This window comes from Coregonus clupeaformis, unplaced genomic scaffold (assembly GCF_020615455.1).
Source record: "Coregonus clupeaformis isolate EN_2021a unplaced genomic scaffold, ASM2061545v1 scaf0645, whole genome shotgun sequence".
In the NCBI taxonomy this organism is placed as follows: domain Eukaryota; kingdom Metazoa; phylum Chordata; class Actinopteri; order Salmoniformes; family Salmonidae; genus Coregonus; species Coregonus clupeaformis.
This window is the reverse complement of record NW_025534100.1, coordinates 150,001-170,000: the sequence shown is the minus strand read 5'-3', so window position 1 is coordinate 170,000 and position 20,000 is coordinate 150,001. Positions and strand designations below refer to the sequence as shown.

Below are 20,000 nucleotides of genomic sequence, written 5' to 3'. Positions count from 1 at the left end.
CACACACTACCTCAGGTAACACACACACACACACACTACCTCAGGTAACACACACACACTACCTCAGGTAACACACACACGCTACCTCAGGTAACACACACACGCTACCTCAGGTAACACACACACACACACTACCTCAGGTAACACACACACACACACTACCTCAGGTAACACACACACACACTACCTCAGGTAACACACACACACACTACCTCAGGTAACACACACACACACACTACCTCAGGTAACACACACACACACTACCTCAGGTAACACACACACACTACCTCTGGTAACACACACACACACACTACCTCAGGTAACACGCACACACTACCTCTGGTAACACACACACACACACTACCTCTGGTAACACACACACACTACCTCAGGTAACACACACACACTACCTCTGGTAACACACACACACTACCTCAGGTAACACACACACACACTACCTCAGGTAACACACACACACACACACTACCTCAGGTAACACACACACTACCTCAGGTAACACACACACACACTACCTCAGGTAACACACACACACACACTACCTCAGGTAACACACACACACACTACCTCAGGTAACACACACACACACACACTACCTCAGGTAACACACACACACTACCTCAGGTAACACACACACACTACCTCTGGTAACACACACACACTACCTCAGGTAACACACACACACTACCTCAGGTAACACACACACACACACACTACCTCAGGTAACACACACACACACACGCTACCTCAGGTAACACACACACACACTACCTCAGGTAACACACACACACTACCTCAGGTAACACACACACACACACGCTACCTCAGGTAACACACACACACACTACCTCAGGTAACACACACACACACTACCTCAGGTAACACACACACACACGCTACCTCAGGTAACACACACACACTACCTCAGGTAACACGCACACACTACCTCTGGTAACACACACACACACACTACCTCTGGTAACACACACACACTACCTCAGGTAACACACACACACTACCTCAGGTAACACACACACACTACCTCAGGTAACACACACACGCTACCTCAGGTAACACACACACACACTACCTCAGGTAACACACACACACTACCTCAGGTAACATACACACACACACACTACCTCAGGTAACACACACACACACTACCTCAGGTAACACACACACACACACTACCTCAGGTAACACACACACGCTACCTCAGGTAACACACACACACACACTACCTCAGGTAACACACACACACACACTACCTCAGGTAACACACACACACTACCTCAGGTAACATACACACACACACACTACCTCAGGTAACACACACACACACACTACCTCAGGTAACACACACACACACTACCTCAGGTAACACACACACACACTACCTCAGGTAACACACACACACACTACCTCAGGTAACACACACACACACTACCTCAGGTAACACACACACACACACACTACCTCAGGTAACACACACACACACACTACCTCAGGTAACACACACACACACACTACCTCAGGTAACACGCACACGCTACCTCAGGTAACACACACACACACTACCTCAGGTAACACACACACACACACTACCTCAGGTAACAATTTTTTATTTTGCCATCTATAGGGCACAGCTGGCCATTTTTTTTATCCTTAAATTAAACTGTTATATTTGTTTATTCATCATAATTCTCTAGAACCAATTTTGGTCTTTAATGCCGACAGACAAGTTCCTTATTTTCTCCCCCTTCCACTTGCCTCTTCCAATTTTACGGTAATGCTGCAATTAGTTGGTTGTAATTTTGGGTAGAGCAGACATTTCCATATATTTTTGTTAGCTGCATGTATGACATAACTCCACCAGTCCTATTTATGTTATCATTTACAAAGATTATACCGTTTTATAGTTTTTTTCTCCAAAAAAATAATGTTTATTATCAATTTGTATATTTGAGTTTAACCATTTTTAATATTTGTTTTGTCTTTTCTGGTGGATTAAATTGAAATTGCAACCAACTTTCTATGGATTGTTTTTAAAAAATAGCGATATTTTGTAGATTTCAATAATATACAAGTGAAGGGTTGTAATCTGAATAAAGGGAAAAAGGCCATTCTTGAACATGGGGTGAGACATTCTTCCTAATCTGCTAGAGAACCAGTTCAGATTTAAGTATACATTGGCCCGTTTAATTTTGTCTGACTTGCAGTTCCAAATATAGTGGAATGTCTTTTGCTCATATAATTTACCATTTTATTGGTAAACTACACGGTAATGTAGAAGTTGTCATTTTTAGTGATCCAATATGTAATATAGTACAGTTATCATCATTTGGTTGTAATCTAGAAAACGTATCTAGATCCTCTATGAGGCTGTGGAGGGATCCAATCTGTGGATTTAAAAGAAAACATGAATCATCAGCGTACAATGACACCTTTGTTTTTAAGCCCTGGATTTCTAATCCCTTGATATTATTGTTGGATCTGATTTTAATAGCTAACATTTTGATGACCATAATAAATAGATATGCCGATAGTGGACAACCTTGTTTCACTCCTCTTGACAGTTTAAAACTTTCTGAGAAGTAGACATTATTTACTATTTTACACCTTACTATATATAACTTTAACCCATTGTATAAGAGATTCTCCAAAATTGAAATATTCCATGCATTTATAAATCAATTCCAGTCGTACTTTATCAAAAGCCTTTTTTGAAAGTCTGCTATGAATAGCAGGCCTGGTTTCCCAGATGTTCCATAGTGTTCTATTGTTTCCAGGACTTACCTTATATTATCTCCAATGTATCGTCCATGTAACAAAACCTGTCTGATTTAGAATGAATAATATTTAATCTTCCTTTTTAATTCTAAGACTCAACCTCTCTTTCTCATGTTCTCTCTCTCTCTCTCCAGTCCGTCCAGTCTCGTTCCATTCCAGACCACGCCCACTACCTTTGGGGACCTGCGAGCAGCCAATGGGCATTCAGCTCAGCGGAGACGTGTCACCTCAGGCCCGCCCCCCTCCGGCCTACAGGACTGGCTGCACACCTTCCAGGTGAGAGAGAGAGACACCGCCCCTCTCTCATGAACTGAATAGCGTTGGTTTAACCAACTGAATAGCGTTGGTTTACCCTAACTGAATAGCGTTGGTTTCCCTAACTGAATAGCGTTGGTTTAACCAACTGAATAGCGTTGGTTTAACCTAACTGAATAGCGTTGGTTTAACCTAACTGAATAGCGTTGGTTTACCCTAACTGAATAGCGTTGGTTTACCCTAACTGAATAGCGTTGGTTTACCCTAACTGAATAGCGTTGGTTTACCCTAACTGAATAGCGTTGGTTTACCCTAACTGAATAGCGTTGGTTTACCCTAACTGAATAGCGTTGGTTTACCCTAACTGAATAGCGTTGGTTTACCCTAACTGAATAGCGTTGGTTTACCCTAACTGAATAGCGTTGGTTTACCCTAACTGAATAGCGTTGGTTTACCCTAACTGAATAGCGTTGGTTTACCCTAACTGAATAGCGTTGGTTTACCCTAACTGAATAGCGTTGGTTTACCCTAACTGAATAGCGTTGGTTTACCCTAACTGAATAGCGTTGGTTTACCCTAACTGAATAGCGTTGGTTTACCCTAACTGAATAGCGTTGGTTTACCCTAACTGAATAGCGTTGGTTTACCCTAACTGAATAGCGTTGGTTTACCCTAACTGAATAGCGTTGGTTTAACCTAACTGAATAGCGTTGGTTTAACCTAACTGAATAGCGTTGGTTTAACCTAACTGAATAGCGTTGGTTTACCTAACTGAATAGCGTTGGTTTACCTAACTGAATAGCGTTGGTTTACCTAACTGAATAGCGTTGGTTTACCTAACTGAATAGCGTTGGTTTACCCTAACTGAATAGCGTTGGTTTACCCTAACTGAATAGCGTTGGTTTACCCTAACTGAATAGCGTTGGTTTACCCTAACTGAATAGCGTTGGTTTACCCTAACTGAATAGCGTTGGTTTACCCTAACTGAATAGCGTTGGTTTACCCTAACTGAATAGCGTTGGTTTACCCTAACTGAATAGCGTTGGTTTACCCTAACTGAATAGCGTTGGTTTACCCTAACTGAATAGCGTTGGTTTACCCTAACTGAATAGCGTTGGTTTACCCTAACTGAATAGCGTTGGTTTACCCTAACTGAATAGCGTTGGTTTACCCTAACTGAATAGCGTTGGTTTACCCTAACTGAATAGCGTTGGTTTACCCTAACTGAATAGCGTTGGTTTACCCTAACTGAATAGCGTTGGTTTACCTAACTGAATAGCGTTGGTTTACCCTAACTGAATAGCGTTGGTTTACCCTAACTGAATAGCGTTGGTTTACCCTAACTGAATAGCGTTGGTTTACCCTAACTGAATAGCGTTGGTTTACCCTAACTGAATAGCGTTGGTTTACCCTAACTGAATAGCGTTGGTTTACCCTAACTGAATAGCGTTGGTTTACCTAACTGAATAGCGTTGGTTTACCCTAACTGAATAGCGTTGGTTTACCCTAACTGAATAGCGTTGGTTTACCCTAACTGAATAGCGTTGGTTTACCCTAACTGAATAGCGTTGGTTTACCCTAACTGAATAGCGTTGGTTTACCTAACTGAATAGCGTTGGTTTACCCTAACTGAATAGCGTTGGTTTACCCTAACTGAATAGCGTTGGTTTACCCCTAACTGAATAGCGTTGGTTTACCCTAACTGAATAGCGTTGGTTTACCCTAACTGAATAGCGTTGGTTTACCCTAACTGAATAGCGTTGGTTTACCCTAACTGAATAGCGTTGGTTTACCTAACTGAATAGCGTTGGTTTACCCTAACTGAATAGCGTTGGTTTACCCTAACTGAATAGCGTTGGTTTACCCTAACTGAATAGCGTTGGTTTACCCTAACTGAATAGCGTTGGTTTACCCTAACTGAATAGCGTTGGTTTACCCTAACTGAATAGCGTTGGTTTACCCTAACTGAATAGCGTTGGTTTACCCTAACTGAATAGCGTTGGTTTACCCTAACTGAATAGCGTTGGTTTACCCTAACTGAATAGCGTTGGTTTACCCTAACTGAATAGCGTTGGTTTACCCTAACTGAATAGCGTTGGTTTACCCTAACTGAATAGCGTTGGTTTACCCTAACTGAATAGCGTTGGTTTACCCTAACTGAATAGCGTTGGTTTACCCTAACTGAATAGCGTTGGTTTACCCTAACTGAATAGCGTTGGTTTACCCTAACTGAATAGCGTTGGTTTACCCTAACTGAATAGCGTTGGTTTACCCTAACTGAATAGCGTTGGTTTACCCCTAACTGAATAGCGTTGGTTTACCCTAACTGAATAAGCGTTGGTTTACCCTAACTGAATAGCGTTGGTTTACCCTAACTGAATAGCGTTGGTTTACCCTAACTGAATAGCGTTGGTTTACCCTAACTGAATAGCGTTGGTTTACCCTAACTGAATAGCGTTGGTTTACCCTAACTGAATAGCGTTGGTTTACCCTAACTGAATAGCGTTGGTTTACCCTAACTGAATAGCGTTGGTTTACCCTAACTGAATAGCGTTGGTTTACCCTAACTGAATAGCGTTGGTTTACCCTAACTGAATAGCGTTGGTTTACCCTAACTGAATAGCGTTGGTTTACCCTAACTGAATAGCGTTGGTTTACCCTAACTGAATAGCGTTGGTTTACCCTAACTGAATAGCGTTGGTTTACCCTAACTGAATAGCGTTGGTTTACCCCTAACTGAATAGCGTTGGTTTACCCTAACTGAATAGCGTTGGTTTACCCTAACTGAATAGCGTTGGTTTACCTAACTGAATAGCGTTGGTTTACCCTAACTGAATAGCGTTGGTTTACCCTAACTGAATAGCGTTGGTTTACCTAACTGAATAGCGTTGGTTTACCCTAACTGAATAGCGTTGGTTTACCCTAACTGAATAGCGTTGGTTTACCCTAACTGAATAGCGTTGGTTTACCCTAACTGAATAGCGTTGGTTTACCCTAACTGAATAGCGTTGGTTTACCCTAACTGAATAGCGTTGGTTTACCCTAACTGAATAGCGTTGGTTTACCCTAACTGAATAGCGTTGGTTTACCTAACTGAATAGCGTTGGTTTACCCTAACTGAATAGCGTTGGTTTACCCTAACTGAATAGCGTTGGTTTACCCTAACTGAATAGCGTTGGTTTACCTAACTGAATAGCGTTGGTTTACCCTAACTGAATAGCGTTGGTTTACCCTAACTGAATAGCGTTGGTTTACCCTAACTGAATAGCGTTGGTTTACCCTAACTGAATAGCGTTGGTTTACCCTAACTGAATAGCGTTGGTTTACCCTAACTGAATAGCGTTGGTTTACCCTAACTGAATAGCGTTGGTTTACCCTAACTGAATAGCGTTGGTTTACCCTAACTGAATAGCGTTGGTTTACCCTAACTGAATAGCGTTGGTTTACCCTAACTGAATAGCGTTGGTTTACCTAACTGAATAGCGTTGGTTTACCCTAACTGAATAGCGTTGGTTTACCCTAACTGAATAGCGTTGGTTTACCTAACTGAATAGCGTTGGTTTACCCTAACTGAATAGCGTTGGTTTACCCTAACTGAATAGCGTTGGTTTACCCTAACTGAATAGCGTTGGTTTACCCTAACTGAATAGCGTTGGTTTACCCTAACTGAATAGCGTTGGTTTACCTAACTGAATAGCGTTGGTTTACCCTAACTGAATAGCGTTGGTTTACCCTAACTGAATAGCGTTGGTTTCCCCTAACTGAATAGCGTTGGTTTCCCCTAACTGAATAGCGTTGGTTTCCCCTAACTGAATAGCGTTGGTTTCCCCTAACTGAATAGCGTTGGTTTCCCCTAACTGAATAGCGTTGGTTTACCCTAACTGAATAGCGTTGGTTTACCCCTAACTGAATAGCGTTGGTTTACCCCTAACTGAATAGCGTTGGTTTACCCTAACTGAATAGCGTTGGTTTACCTAACTGAATAGCGTTGGTTTCCCCTAACTGAATAGCGTTGGTTTACCCTAACTGAATAGCGTTGGTTTACCCTAACTGAATAGCGTTGGTTTACCCTAACTGAATAGCGTTGGTTTACCCTAACTGAATAGCGTTGGTTTCCCCTAACTGAATAGCGTTGGTTTCCCCTAACTGAATAGCGTTGGTTTCCCCTAACTGAATAGCGTTGGTTTACCTAACTGAATAGCGTTGGTTTACCCTAACTGAATAGCGTTGGTTTCCCCTAACTGAATAGCGTTGGTTTACCCTAACTGAATAGCGTTGGTTTACCTAACTGAATAGCGTTGGTTTACCCTAACTGAATAGCGTTGGTTTACCCTAACTGAATAGCGTTGGTTTACCCTAACTGAATAGCGTTGGTTTACCCTAACTGAATAGCGTTGGTTTCCCCTAACTGAATAGCGTTGGTTTCCCCTAACTGAATAGCGTTGGTTTACCCTAACTGAATAGCGTTGGTTTACCCTAACTGAATAGCGTTGGTTTCCCCTAACTGAATAGCGTTGGTTTCCCCTAACTGAATAGCGTTGGTTTCCCCTAACTGAATAGCGTTGGTTTACCCCTAACTGAATAGCGTTGGTTTACCCTAACTGAATAGCGTTGGTTTACCCTAACTGAATAGCGTTGGTTTACCCTAACTGAATAGCGTTGGTTTACCCTAACTGAATAGCGTTGGTTTACCCTAACTGAAAAGCGTTGGTTTACCCTAACTGAATAGCGTTGGTTTACCCTAACTGAATAGCGTTGGTTTCCCCTAACTGAATAGCGTTGGTTTACCCTAACTGAATAGCGTTGGTTTACCCTAACTGAATAGCGTTGGTTTACCTAACTGAATAGCGTTGGTTTACCCTTTCTGTCTCTGGCTGCTGTGTCTCCCTAACAACCACTAACTACAGCCAATGAAGCCCTGGGAGTAGAACAAACCTCAGCTAATTACATAATTAAACACGTCTCCTCCCTCCATCCCCTCCTCTGTTCATTTTCCTCGTCCAGAAAGCAGGATCAGTTTTCTGGTGAACAGCCCAAGGGTTCTGGCACCTCCCTCCTGTCCACTCTCTGTGGTTCTGTAGTATTAAGGAATGGAGAACAGACTGGAATGAAGGAATGAATGTTTATCCTTCTGATTCCCAGTGTTCGGTCTTCCCCACATAACCATAACAGTGTAACTTCTTTAATATTCACACACATCCCCTGGATTGGTCTGACATCACACCAGGAAGAGGACATATGTCAGAAAGGATCTTCCTCAGTAAAGACGAGCACTCAGAAAACACAAGTGGTTCAATGTTTCACTTCTGTTTTTAAAATCCAAACAACAATCTCTCTCTCTTTTAGCGGGTATAGTCATCTCTCTCTCTCTCTCTCTCTCTCTCTCTCTCTCTCTCTCTCTCTCTCTCTCTCTCTCTCTCTCTCTCTCTCTCTGTCTCTCTGTCTCTCTGTCTCTCTGTCTCTCTGTCTCTCTGTCTCTCTGTCTCTCTCTCTGTCTCTCTGTCTCTCTCTCTGTCTCTCTGTCTCTCTGTCTCTCTGTCTCTCTGTCTCTCTGTCTCTCTGTCTCTCTGTCTCTCTGTCTCTCTGTCTCTCTCTCTCTCTGTCTCTCTGTCTCTCTGTCTCTCTCGTCTCTCTCTCTCTCTCTCTCTCTCTCTCTCAGCGGGTATAGTCATCTATCTCTCTCTCTCTCAGCGGGTATAGTCATCTCTCTCTCTCTCTCTTTTAGCGGGTATAGTCATCTCTCTCTCTCTCTCTTAGTGGGTATAGTCATCTCTCTCTCTCTCTCTTAGCGGGTATAGTCCTCTCTCTCTCTCTCTTAGCGGGTATAGTCATCTCTCTCTCTCTCTTAGCGGGTATAGTCATCTCTCTCTCTCTCTCTTAGCGGGTATAGTCATCTCTCTCTCTCTCTCTCTCTCTCTCTCTCTCTCTTAGCGGGTATAGTCATCTCTCTCTCTCTCTCTTAGCGGGTATAGTCATCTCTCTCTCTCTCTTAGCGGGTATAGTCATCTCTCTCTCTCTCTCTTAGCGGGTATAGTCATCTCTCTCTCTCTCTCTCTCTCTCTCTCTCTCTTAGCGGGTATAGTCATCTCTCTCTCTCTCTTAGCGGGTATAGTCATCTCTCTCTCTTAGTGGGTATAGTCATCTCTCTCTCTCTGTGGGTATAGTCATCTCTCTCTCTCTCTCTCTCTCTCTCTCTCTCTCTCTTAGCGGGTATAGTCATCTCTCTCTCTCTCTCTTAGCGGGTATAGTCATCTCTCTCTCTCTCTCTTAGCGGGTATAGTCATCTCTCTCTCTTAGTGGGTATAGTCATCTCTCTCTCTCTGTGGGTATAGTCATCTCTCTCTCTCTCTCTCTCTCTCTCTCTCTCTTAGCGGGTATAGTCATCTCTCTCTCTCTCTCTTAGCGGGTATAGTCATCTCTCTCTCTCTCTCTTAGCGGGTATAGTCATCTCTCTCTCTCTTAGCGGGTATAGTCATCTCTCTCTCTCTCTCTCTCTCTCTCTCTCTCTCTAGCGGGTATAGTCATCTCTCTCTCTCTCTCTCTTAGCGGGTATAGTCATCTCTCTCTCTCTTTTAGTGGGTATAGTCATCTCTCTCTCTCTTAGCGGGTATAGTCATCTCTCTCTCTCTCTCTCTCTCTCTCTCTCTTTTAGTGGGTATAGTCATCTCTCTCTCTCTTAGCGGGTATAGTCATCTCTCTCTCTCTCTCTCTCTCTCTCTCTTTTAGTGGGTATAGTCATCTCTCTCTCTCTCTCTCTCTTAGTGGGTATAGTCATCTCTCTCTCTCTCTCTTAGCGGGTATAGTCATCTCTCTCTCTCTTTTAGTGGGTATAGTCATCTCTCTCTCTTAGCGGGTATAGTCATCTATCTCTCTCTTTTAGTGGGTATAGTCATCTCTCTCTCTCTTAGCGGGTATAGCCATCTATCTCTCTCTCTTTTAGCGGGTATAGTCATCTCTCTCTCTCTTAGCGGGTATAGTCATCTCTCTCTCTCTCTCTTTTAGTGGGTATAGTCATCTCTCTCTCTCTTAGCGGGTATAGCCATCTATCTCTCTCTTTTAGTGGGTATAGTCATCTCTCTCTCTCTTAGTGGGTATAGTCATCTCTCTCTCTCTTAGCGGGTATAGCCATCTATCTCTCTCTTTTAGTGGGTATAGTCATCTCTCTCTCTTAGTGGGTATAGTCATCTATCTCTCTCTCTTTTAGCGGGTATAGTCATCTCTCTCTCTTAGCGGGTATAGTCATCTCTCTCTCTCTCTCTCTCTCTCTCTCTCTCTCTCTCTTAGCGGGTATAGTCATCTCTCTCTCTCTCTCTTAGCGGGTATAGTCATCTCTCTCTCTCTCTCTTAGCGGGTATAGTCATCTCTCTCTCTTAGCGGGTATAGTCATCTCTCTCTCTCTTAGCGGGTATAGTCATCTCTCTCTCTCTCTCTTTTAGTGTGTATAGTCATCTCTCTCTCTTAGCGGGTATAGCCATCTCTCTCTCTCTCTCAGTGGGTATAGTCATCTCTCTCTCTCTTAGCGGGTATAGTCATCTCTCTCTCTCTCTCTCTCTCTCTCTCTCTCTCTTCCCTCTCTTTTAGTGGGTATAGTCATCTCTCTCACTCTTAGCGGGTATAGCCATCTATCTCTCTCTTTTAGTGGGTATAGTCATCTCTCTCTCTCTTAGTGGGTATAGTCATCTCTCTCTCTCTTAGCGGGTATAGCCATCTATCTCTCTCTTTTAGTGGGTATAGTCATCTCTCTCTCTCTTAGTGGGTATAGTCATCTATCTCTCTCTCTTTTAGCGGGTATAGTCATCTCTCTCTCTCTCTCTCTCTCTCTCTCTCTCTCTCTCTCTTAGCGGGTATAGTCATCTCTCTCTCTCTCTCTCTCTCTCTCTCTCTCTCTCTCTCTCTTAGCGGGTATAGTCATCTCTCTCTCTCTCTCTCTCTCTCTCTCTCTCTCTCTAGCGGGTATAGTCATCTCTCTCTCTCTCTCTCTCTCTCTCTCTCTCTCTCTCTCTCTTAGCGGGTATAGTCATCTCTCTCTCTCTCTCTTAGCGGGTATAGTCATCTCTCTCTCTCTTAGCGGGTATAGTCATCTCTCTCTCTCTCTCTTTTAGTGGGTATAGTCATCTCTCTCTCTTAGCGGGTATAGCCATCTCTCTCTCTCTCTCTTTTAGTGGGTATAGTCATCTCTCTCTCTCTTAGCGGGTATAGTCATCTCTCTCTCTCTCTCTTTTAGTGGGTATAGTCATCTCTCTCTCTCTTAGCGGGTATAGTCATCTCTCTCTCTCTCTCTTTTAGTGGGTATAGTCATCTCTCTCTCTCTTAGCGGGTATAGTCATCTCTCTCTCTTAGCGGGTATAGTCATCTCTCTCTCTCTCTCTCTCTCTCTCTCTCTTAGCGGGTATAGTCATCTCTCTCTCTCTCTCTTAGCGGGTATAGCCATCTCTCTCTCTCTTTTAGTGGGTATAGTCATCTCTCTCTCTCTTAGCGGGTATAGTCATCTATCTCTCTCTCTTTTAGCGGGTATAGTCATCTCTCTCTCTCTTAGCGGGTATAGTCATCTCTCTCTCTCTCGTAGCGGGTATAGTCATCTCTCTCTCTCTCTCTTAGCGGTTATAGTCATCTCTCTCTCTCTTAGCGGGTATAGTCATCTCTCTCTCTTAGCGGGTATAGTCATCTCTCTTAGCGGGTATAGTCATCTCTCTCTCTTAGCGGGTATAGTCATCTCTCTCTCTCTCTCTCTTTTAGTGGTTATAGTTGTCTGTCTGTGGTATAGTAATTGGTACACGCGAAGACCTGTAGGAGTCTGACGGGTGGGTGAGAGAGACTAGAACCCCCGTGGGTGGAGTCTGTCGGGTGGGTGAGAGAGACTAGAACCCCCGTGGGTGGAGTCTGTCGGGTGGGTGGGTGAGAGAGACTAGAACCCCCGTGGGTGGAGTCTGTCGGGTGGGTGGGTGAGAGAGACTAGAACCCCGTGGGTGGAGTCTGTCGGGTGGGTGGGAGAGACTAGAACCCCCGTGGGTGGAGTCTGTCGGGTGGGTAGGTGAGAGAGACTAGAACCCCGTGGGTGGAGTCTGTCTGTCGGGTGGGTGAGAGAGACTAGAACCCCCGTGGGTGGAGTCTGTCGGGTGGGTGAGAGAGACTAGAACCCCCGTGGGTGGAGTCTGTCGGGTGGGTGAGAGAGACTAGAACCCCCGTGGGTGGAGTCTGTCGGGTGGGTGAGAGAGACTAGAACCCCGTGGGTGGAGTCTGTCGGGTGGGTGAGCGAGACTAGAACCCCGTGGGTGGAGTCTGTTGGGTGGGTGAGAGAGACTAGAACCCCCGTGGGTGGAGTCTGTCGGGTGGGTGAGAGAGACTAGAACCCCCGTGGGTGGAGTCTGTCGGGTGGGTGAGAGAGACTAGAACCCCCGTGGGTGGAGTCTGTCGGGTGGGTGAGAGAGACTAGAACCCCCGTGGGTGGAGTCTGTCGGGTGGGTGAGAGAGACTAGAACCCCCGTGGGTGGAGTCTGTCGGGTGGGTGAGAGAGACTAGAACCCCGTGGGTGGAGTCTGTCGGGTGGGTGAGAGAGACTAGAACCCCCGTGGGTGGAGTCTGTCGGGTGGGTGGGTGAGAGAGACTAGAACCCCCGTGGGTGGAGTCTGTCGGGTGGGTGAGAGAGACTAGAACCCCCGTGGGTGGAGTCTGTCGGGTGGGTGAGAGAGACTAGAACCCCCGTGGGTGGAGTCTGTCGGGTGGGTGAGAGAGACTAGAACCCCCGTGGGTGGAGTCTGTCGGGTGGGTGGGAGAGACTAGAACCCCCGTGGGTGGAGTCTGTCGGGTGGGTGGGTGGGAGAGACTAGAACCCCCGTGGGTGGAGTCTGTCGGGTGGGTGGATGAGAGAGACTAGAACCCCCGTGGGTGGAGTCTGTCGGGTGGGTGGGTGAGAGAGACTAGAACCCCGTGGGTGGAGTCTGTCGGGTGGGTGAGAGAGACTAGAACCCCCGTGGGTGGAGTCTGTCGGGTGGGTGGGTGAGAGAGACTAGAACCCCCGTGGGTGTTGTTATACAACACTAACACGAGCCAGAGCTGGTTTTGGATCAAATCTGTATCGCTCTCTCCCCCCGCCCCCTTCCTGTAGGCGTGGAGTGGTCCTGAGCGTCTATTGGCTCTGGATGACTTGATTGACAGCTGTGAGTCCAATCAGGTGAAGCACATGATGCAGGTTATTGAGCCTCAGTTCCAACGAGACTTCATCTCCCTGCTGCCCAAAGAGGTGAGAGGACACTCACACAGGACGGACACACACACACGCACACACACACACACACACACACAGAGGACGGACACACACACACACACACGCTCTCTCACACACACACACACACACAGGACGGACACACACACACACACACACACACACACACACACACACACAGAGGACGGACACACACACACACACACACGCTCTCTCTCTCACACACTCACACAGGACGGACACACACACACACGCTCTCTCACACACACACACACACACACACACACACACACACACACACACAGGACGGACACACACTCACACACACGCTCTCTCTCTCACACACACACACACACACACAGGACGGACACACTCACACACACACACACACACACACACAGGACGGACACACACTCACACACACACGCTCTCTCTCTCACACACACACACACAGGACGGACACACTCACACACACACACACACACACACACACAGGACGGTACACATACGATCATGCACACCCACATTCAGAACATACATCTGCCACTTGAGCCCAGTTCAAATCCATTATCATTATCAAATCTCAGGCGCCACTGTTCTCTGACATATAGATGTGATTCTGAGTTGTTAAGTGGTGATCAGGTGACCGGTCAGTGATATTAATGTGTTCCTCTCCTGTAGTTGGCCTTGTATGTCCTGACGTTTCTGGAGCCCAGAGATCTGATGCATGCTGCCCAGACCTGCTCCTACTGGAGGATACTGGCCGAGGATAACCTGCTGTGGAGGGAGAAGTGTAGGGAGCAGGGTACGTACCACACACACACACACACACACACACACACACACACACACACACACACACACATACACACACCCCCCACAGGCAGGAGGATACAACAACGCCATATGTAGCTTACACACACCTATAGACACACAGAGAGGACACATATATAGAGGGGACACATATAGGGGACACGCACAGAGGACATATATATAGAGGGGACACGGAGGACATATATAGAGGACACACACAGAGGACACATATATAGAGGACACACACAGAGGACACATATATAGAGGACACACACAGAGGACATATATAGAGGACACACACAGAGGACACATATATAGAGGACACACACAGAGGACACATATATAGAGGACACACACAGAGGACACATATATAGAGGACACACACAGAGGACACATATATAGAGGACACACACAGAGGACATATATATAGAGGACACACATATAGAGGACACACACAGAGGACATATATAGAGGACACACACAGAGGACACATATATAGAGGACACACAGAGAGGACATATATAGAGGACACACACAGAGGACACACACAGAGGACACATATATAGAGGACACACACAGAGGACACATATATAGAGGACACACACAGAGGACACATATATAGAGGACACACACAGAGGACATATATATAGAGGGGACACACGGAGGACACATATATATATATAGAGGGGACACACGGAGGACACATATATATATATATATATATATATATATATATATATAGAGGGGACACACACGGAGGACACACATATAGAGGACACGCACAGAGGACATATATAGAGGGGACACACGGAGGACACATATATAGAGGACACACACGGAGGACACATATATAGAGGGGACACACGGAGGACACATATATAGAGGGGACACACGGAGGACACACATAGAGGGGACACACGGAGGACACACATATAGAGGGGACACACACGGAGGACACACATATAGAGGGGACACACACGGAGGACACACATACACACATACACATACTTTTGGTAATGTAGTGTACCAATGAGATAGCAGCTAGCGTTAGCATTACATTACCTCATACCATTGAGATAGCAGCTAGTGTTAGCATTACATTACCTCCATACCAATGAGATAGCAGCTAGCGTTAGTATTACATTACCTCCATACCAATGAGATAGCAGCTAGTGTTAGCATTACATTACCTCCATACCAATGAGATAGCAGCTAGCGTTAGCATTACATTACCTCAATACCAATGAGATAGCAGCTAGCGTTAGCATTACATTACCTCAATACCAATGAGATAACAGCTAGCGTTAGCATTACATTACCTCCATACCAATGAGATAGCAGCTAGCGTTAGCATTACATTACCTCATACCAATGAGCTTATAGGGACTAGCGATAGCAAAGATGCTTGATGTCATGTTTTGCTCTCTCTTTCTCCTCCCTCTCCCTGTCTCTCTCTCTCTGTGTGTGTGTAATAATGCTATTGCTAACACCTCATATTTGTCTTAATTTGTGTGTAGGAAATAGAGGTTTTATGGCAGGTAGCCTAGCGGTTAAGAGCCTTGGGTCAGTAACCCGAAAGGTCGCTGATTCAAACCCCCGAGCCGACTAGCTGGAATAATCAGTAAGTTGCTCTGGATAAGAGCGTCTGATAAATGAGTAAAATGTATTAGTTATTTAACCCTGTGTGTCCAGGTATAGAAGAACCCCTGGTTGTGAAGAGGAGGGAGACTCTGAAACCTGGGTTTCTCCACTCACCCTGGAAGAGTGCCTACGTACAACAACACCACATAGAGAGCAACTGGAGGACTGGAGATATCACCTCACCTAAGGTACCGTATAACACATAGAGAGGACTGGAGGACTGGAGATATCACCTCACCTAAGGTACTGGATAACATATAGAGAGGACTGGAGGACTGGAGATATCACCTCACCTAAGGTACCGTATAACACATAGAGAGGACTGGAGATATCACCTCACCTAAGGTACTGTATAACATATAGAGAGGACTGGAGGACTGGAGATATCACCTCACCTAAGGTACTGGATAACACATAGAGAGGACTGGAGATATCACCTCACCTAAGGTACTGGATAACACATAGAGAGGACTGGAGATATCACCTCACCTAAGGTACTGGATAACACATAGAGAGGACTGGAGATATCACCTCACCTAAGGTACTGTATAACATATAGAGAGGACTGGAGATATCACCTCACCTAAGGTACTGTATAACATATAGAGAGGACTGGAGGACTGGAGATATCACCTCACCTAAGGTACTATATAACACATAGAGAGGACTGGAGATATCACCTCACCTAAGGTACTGTATAACACATAGAGAGGACTGGAGATATCACCTCACCTAAGGTACTGTATAACATATAGAGAGGACTGGAGATATCACCTCACCTAAGGTACTGTATAACACATAGAGAGGACTGGAGATATCACCTCACCTAAGGTACTGTACAGTGCATTCGGAAAGTATTCAGACCCCTTGACTTTTTCCACATTTTGTTACGTTACAGCCTTATTCTAAAATGGATTCAATAAATAAACAATCATCAATCTACACATTTTTGCTAATTTATTCAACATAAAAAAACAGATACTTTATTTAAGTAAGTATTCAGGCCCTTTGCTATGAGACTCGAAATTGAGCTCAGGTGCATCCTGTTTCCATTGATCATCCTTGAGATGTTTCTACAACTTGATTGGAGTCCACCTGTGGTAAATTCAATTGATTGGACATGATTTGGAAAGGCACACACCTGTCTATATAAGGTCCCACAGTTGACAGTGCATGTCAGAGCAAAAACCAAGCCATGAGGGCGAAGGAATTGTCCGTAGAGCTCCGAGATCGGATTGTGTCGAGGCACAGATCTGGGGAAGGGTACCAAAACATTTCTGCAGCATTGAAGGTCCCCAAGAACACAGTGGCCTCCATCGTTCTTAAATGGAAGAAGTTTGGAACCACCAAGACTCTTCCTAGAGCTGGCCGCCGGGCCAAACTGAGCAATCGGGGGAGAAGGGCCTTGGTCAGGGAGGTGACCAATAACCCGATGGTCTCTCTGAAAGACCTCCAGAGTTCCTCTGTGGAGATGGAAGAACCTTCCAGAAGGACAACCATCTCTGCAGCACTCCACCAATCAGGCCTTTATGGTAGAGTGGCCAGACGGAAGCCACTCCTCAGTAAAAGGCACATGACAGCCCGCTTGGAGTTTGCCAAAAGGCACCTAAAGACTCTCAGACCATGAGAAACAAGATTCTCTGGTCTGATGAAACCAAGATTGAACTCTTTGGCCTGAATGTCAAGCTTCACGTCTGGAGGAGACCTGGCACCATCCCTACGGTGAAGCATGGTGGTGGCAGCATTATGCTGTGGGGATGTTTTTCAGAGGCAGGGACTGGGAGACCAGTCAGGATCGAGGGAAAGATGAACGGAGCAAAGTACAGAGAGATCCTTGATGAAAACCTGCTCCAGAGCGCTCAGGACCTCAGACTGGGGCGAAGGTTCACCTTCCAACAGGACAACGACCCTAAGCACACAGCCAAGACAACGCAGGAGTGGCTTCGGGACAAGTCTCTGAATGTCCTTGAGTGGCCCAGCCAGAGCCCGGACTTGAACCTGATCGAACATCTCTGGAGAGACCTGAAAATAGCTGTGCAGCGACGCTCCCCATCCAACCTGACAGAGCTTGAGAGGATCTGCAGAGAAGAATGGGAGAAACTCCACAAATACAGTTGTGCCAAGCTTGTAGCGTCATACCCGAGAAGACTCGAGGCTGTAATCACTGCCAAAGGTGCTTCAATAAAGTTCTGAGTAAAGGGTCTGAATACTTATGTAATTTTTTTATTTCAGTTTAAATAATTTGATTTCTAAATACCTGTTTTTGCTTTTATCATTATGGGGTATTGTGTGTAGATTCATGAGGGGATTTGTATATATATATTTTTTAACCATTTTAGAATAAGGCTGTAACGTAACTAAATGTGGAGAAAGTCAAGAGGTCTGAATACTTTCCGAATGCACTGTATACACGTGTGTGTTGAGGGTTCAGGTAGAGGTGTGTGTTGAGGGGTCAAGTGTCCAGGTGCGTATTCATTAGGCCGATTCTGTTGCTAAGCGTTTCTTAAATGCAAGGAAAACGAAACGTGGAGGGACCTACCTGAATTTGTCCAGTATAGAAACATTTTGTTTTGCTCGGTTTGCTTCCGTTTGGTTCTTAAACGGTTTCCATAGTGAATACACCCCAGTTCTGTCTTGGATTAAAGGCTTGTTGTATAATATCTCTGGATTAATCTTTAACATTCCTATAACCTCTCTCACACTCTCTGTGTCTGCCCCCCCACAGGTGCTGAAGGGTCATGATGATCATGTGATCACTTGTCTGCAGTTCTGTGGTGACCTCATAGTCAGTGGATCTGATGACAACACTCTGAAAGTCTGGTCTGCCCTGACCAGCAAGGTAAGGCTGCTGTACAATATATATATATATATATATATATATATACCCTGTTTCAAAGAAAAGGGAAGGACATGAAATGTGTGCCTTCAGTGTGATGTATTCACCTGGGAGAGAGGGCTATGATCTGAAAAGGACCCTGCATGTCCTCTACCTCAGGGTTCCCCAATCCCCCCACCCCCAGCTGGGAAATGCAATTTCATTACAATTTGTGTGTTTTATGTGCATTTTTCTTGAATAACTTTTTGGTTTTTGAGTAGCTAATCTCACACCTTTTACTCGGGAGGATTGTTTCAAGAGGATAAAACATGTTTTACTCAGGAGGATTCCTTCATTAGGTTCAACACGTCAAGTATCCTTCCCCCTGAACACGTCAAGTATCCTTCCCCCTGAACACGTCAAGTATCCTTCCCCCTGAACACGTCAAGTATCCTTCCCATGGTTCACAGAGGAGCTGCACAGCATGAAGACCCCGTGGCCGCAGTTTATAGCGTCTGGAGACGTACTGTCCTTTCTATCCACCTACTGGCTACGACGGCCACGTACCCCTTCAGTCACCTCCTCCTGTTCTCCCCCTTCAGTCACCTCCTCCTGTTCTCCCCCTTCAGTCACTTCCTCCTGTTCTCCCCCTTCAGTCACCTCCTCCTGTTCTCCCCCTTCAGTCACCTCCTCCTGTTCTCCCCCTTCAGTCACCTCCTCCTGTTCTCCCCCTTCAGTCACCTCCTCCTGTTCTCCCCCTTCAGTCACCTCCTCCTGTTCTCCCCCCTTCAGTCACCTCCTCCTGTTCTCCCCCTTCAGTCACCTCCTCCTGTTCTCCCCCTTCAGTCACCCTCCTCCTGTTCTCCCCCCTTCAGTCACCTCCTCCTGTTCTCCCCCTTCAGTCACCTCCTCCTGTTCTCCCCCATCAGTCACCTCCTCCTGTTCTCCCCCTTCAGTCACCTCCTCCTGTTCTCCCCCATCAGGCACCTCCTCCTGTTCTCCCCCTTCAGTCACCTCCTCCTGTTCTCCCCCTTCAGTCACCTCCTCCTGTTCTCCCCCATCAGTCACCTCCTCCTGTTCTCCCCCATCAGGCACCTCCTCCTGTTCTCCCCCATCAGTCACCTCCTCCTGTTCTCCCCCATCAGTCACCTCCTCCTGTTCTCCCCCTTCAGTCACCTCCTCCTGTTCTCCCCCTTCAGTCACCTCCTCCACCCTACAAACCCAGGTCCTCCTGTACCCGAAGCTCTCTCGCGGTGTGACAGATTTTCAGCTCAAATGACTCTCTATCTGTATGCTGTAGGAGTGTGATAAATAAGATCCATAACGACTAACAAAAATACACACGCCAATTTTAATTCCACTAAATTATGCAAATGGACCTTTAGACCGATAAGCCCGACCAGTGAAATGTCTTTCCATCGACTGGTATTTCATCAAATAAAA

The 20,000-nt window shown here is 45.7% G+C and overlaps 1 protein-coding gene across 2 annotated transcripts in view; it reads left to right on the top strand.

The window, feature by feature from the left end:
* The window catches only part of LOC121554494 (F-box/WD repeat-containing protein 7), a 56,128-nt gene that overhangs the window by 18,783 nt on the left and 17,345 nt on the right, over positions 1-20,000 (top strand). For both annotated transcript variants that reach the window (XM_041868097.2, XM_041868099.2), the window contains 5 exons: positions 2,946-3,087; positions 13,172-13,306; positions 13,970-14,093; positions 15,794-15,930; positions 18,468-18,581. In XM_041868097.2, coding sequence (XP_041724031.1) covers positions 2,946-3,087; positions 13,172-13,306; positions 13,970-14,093; positions 15,794-15,930; positions 18,468-18,581 — 652 coding nt within the window. The remainder of the gene's footprint in view (positions 1-2,945; positions 3,088-13,171; positions 13,307-13,969; positions 14,094-15,793; positions 15,931-18,467; positions 18,582-20,000) is intronic.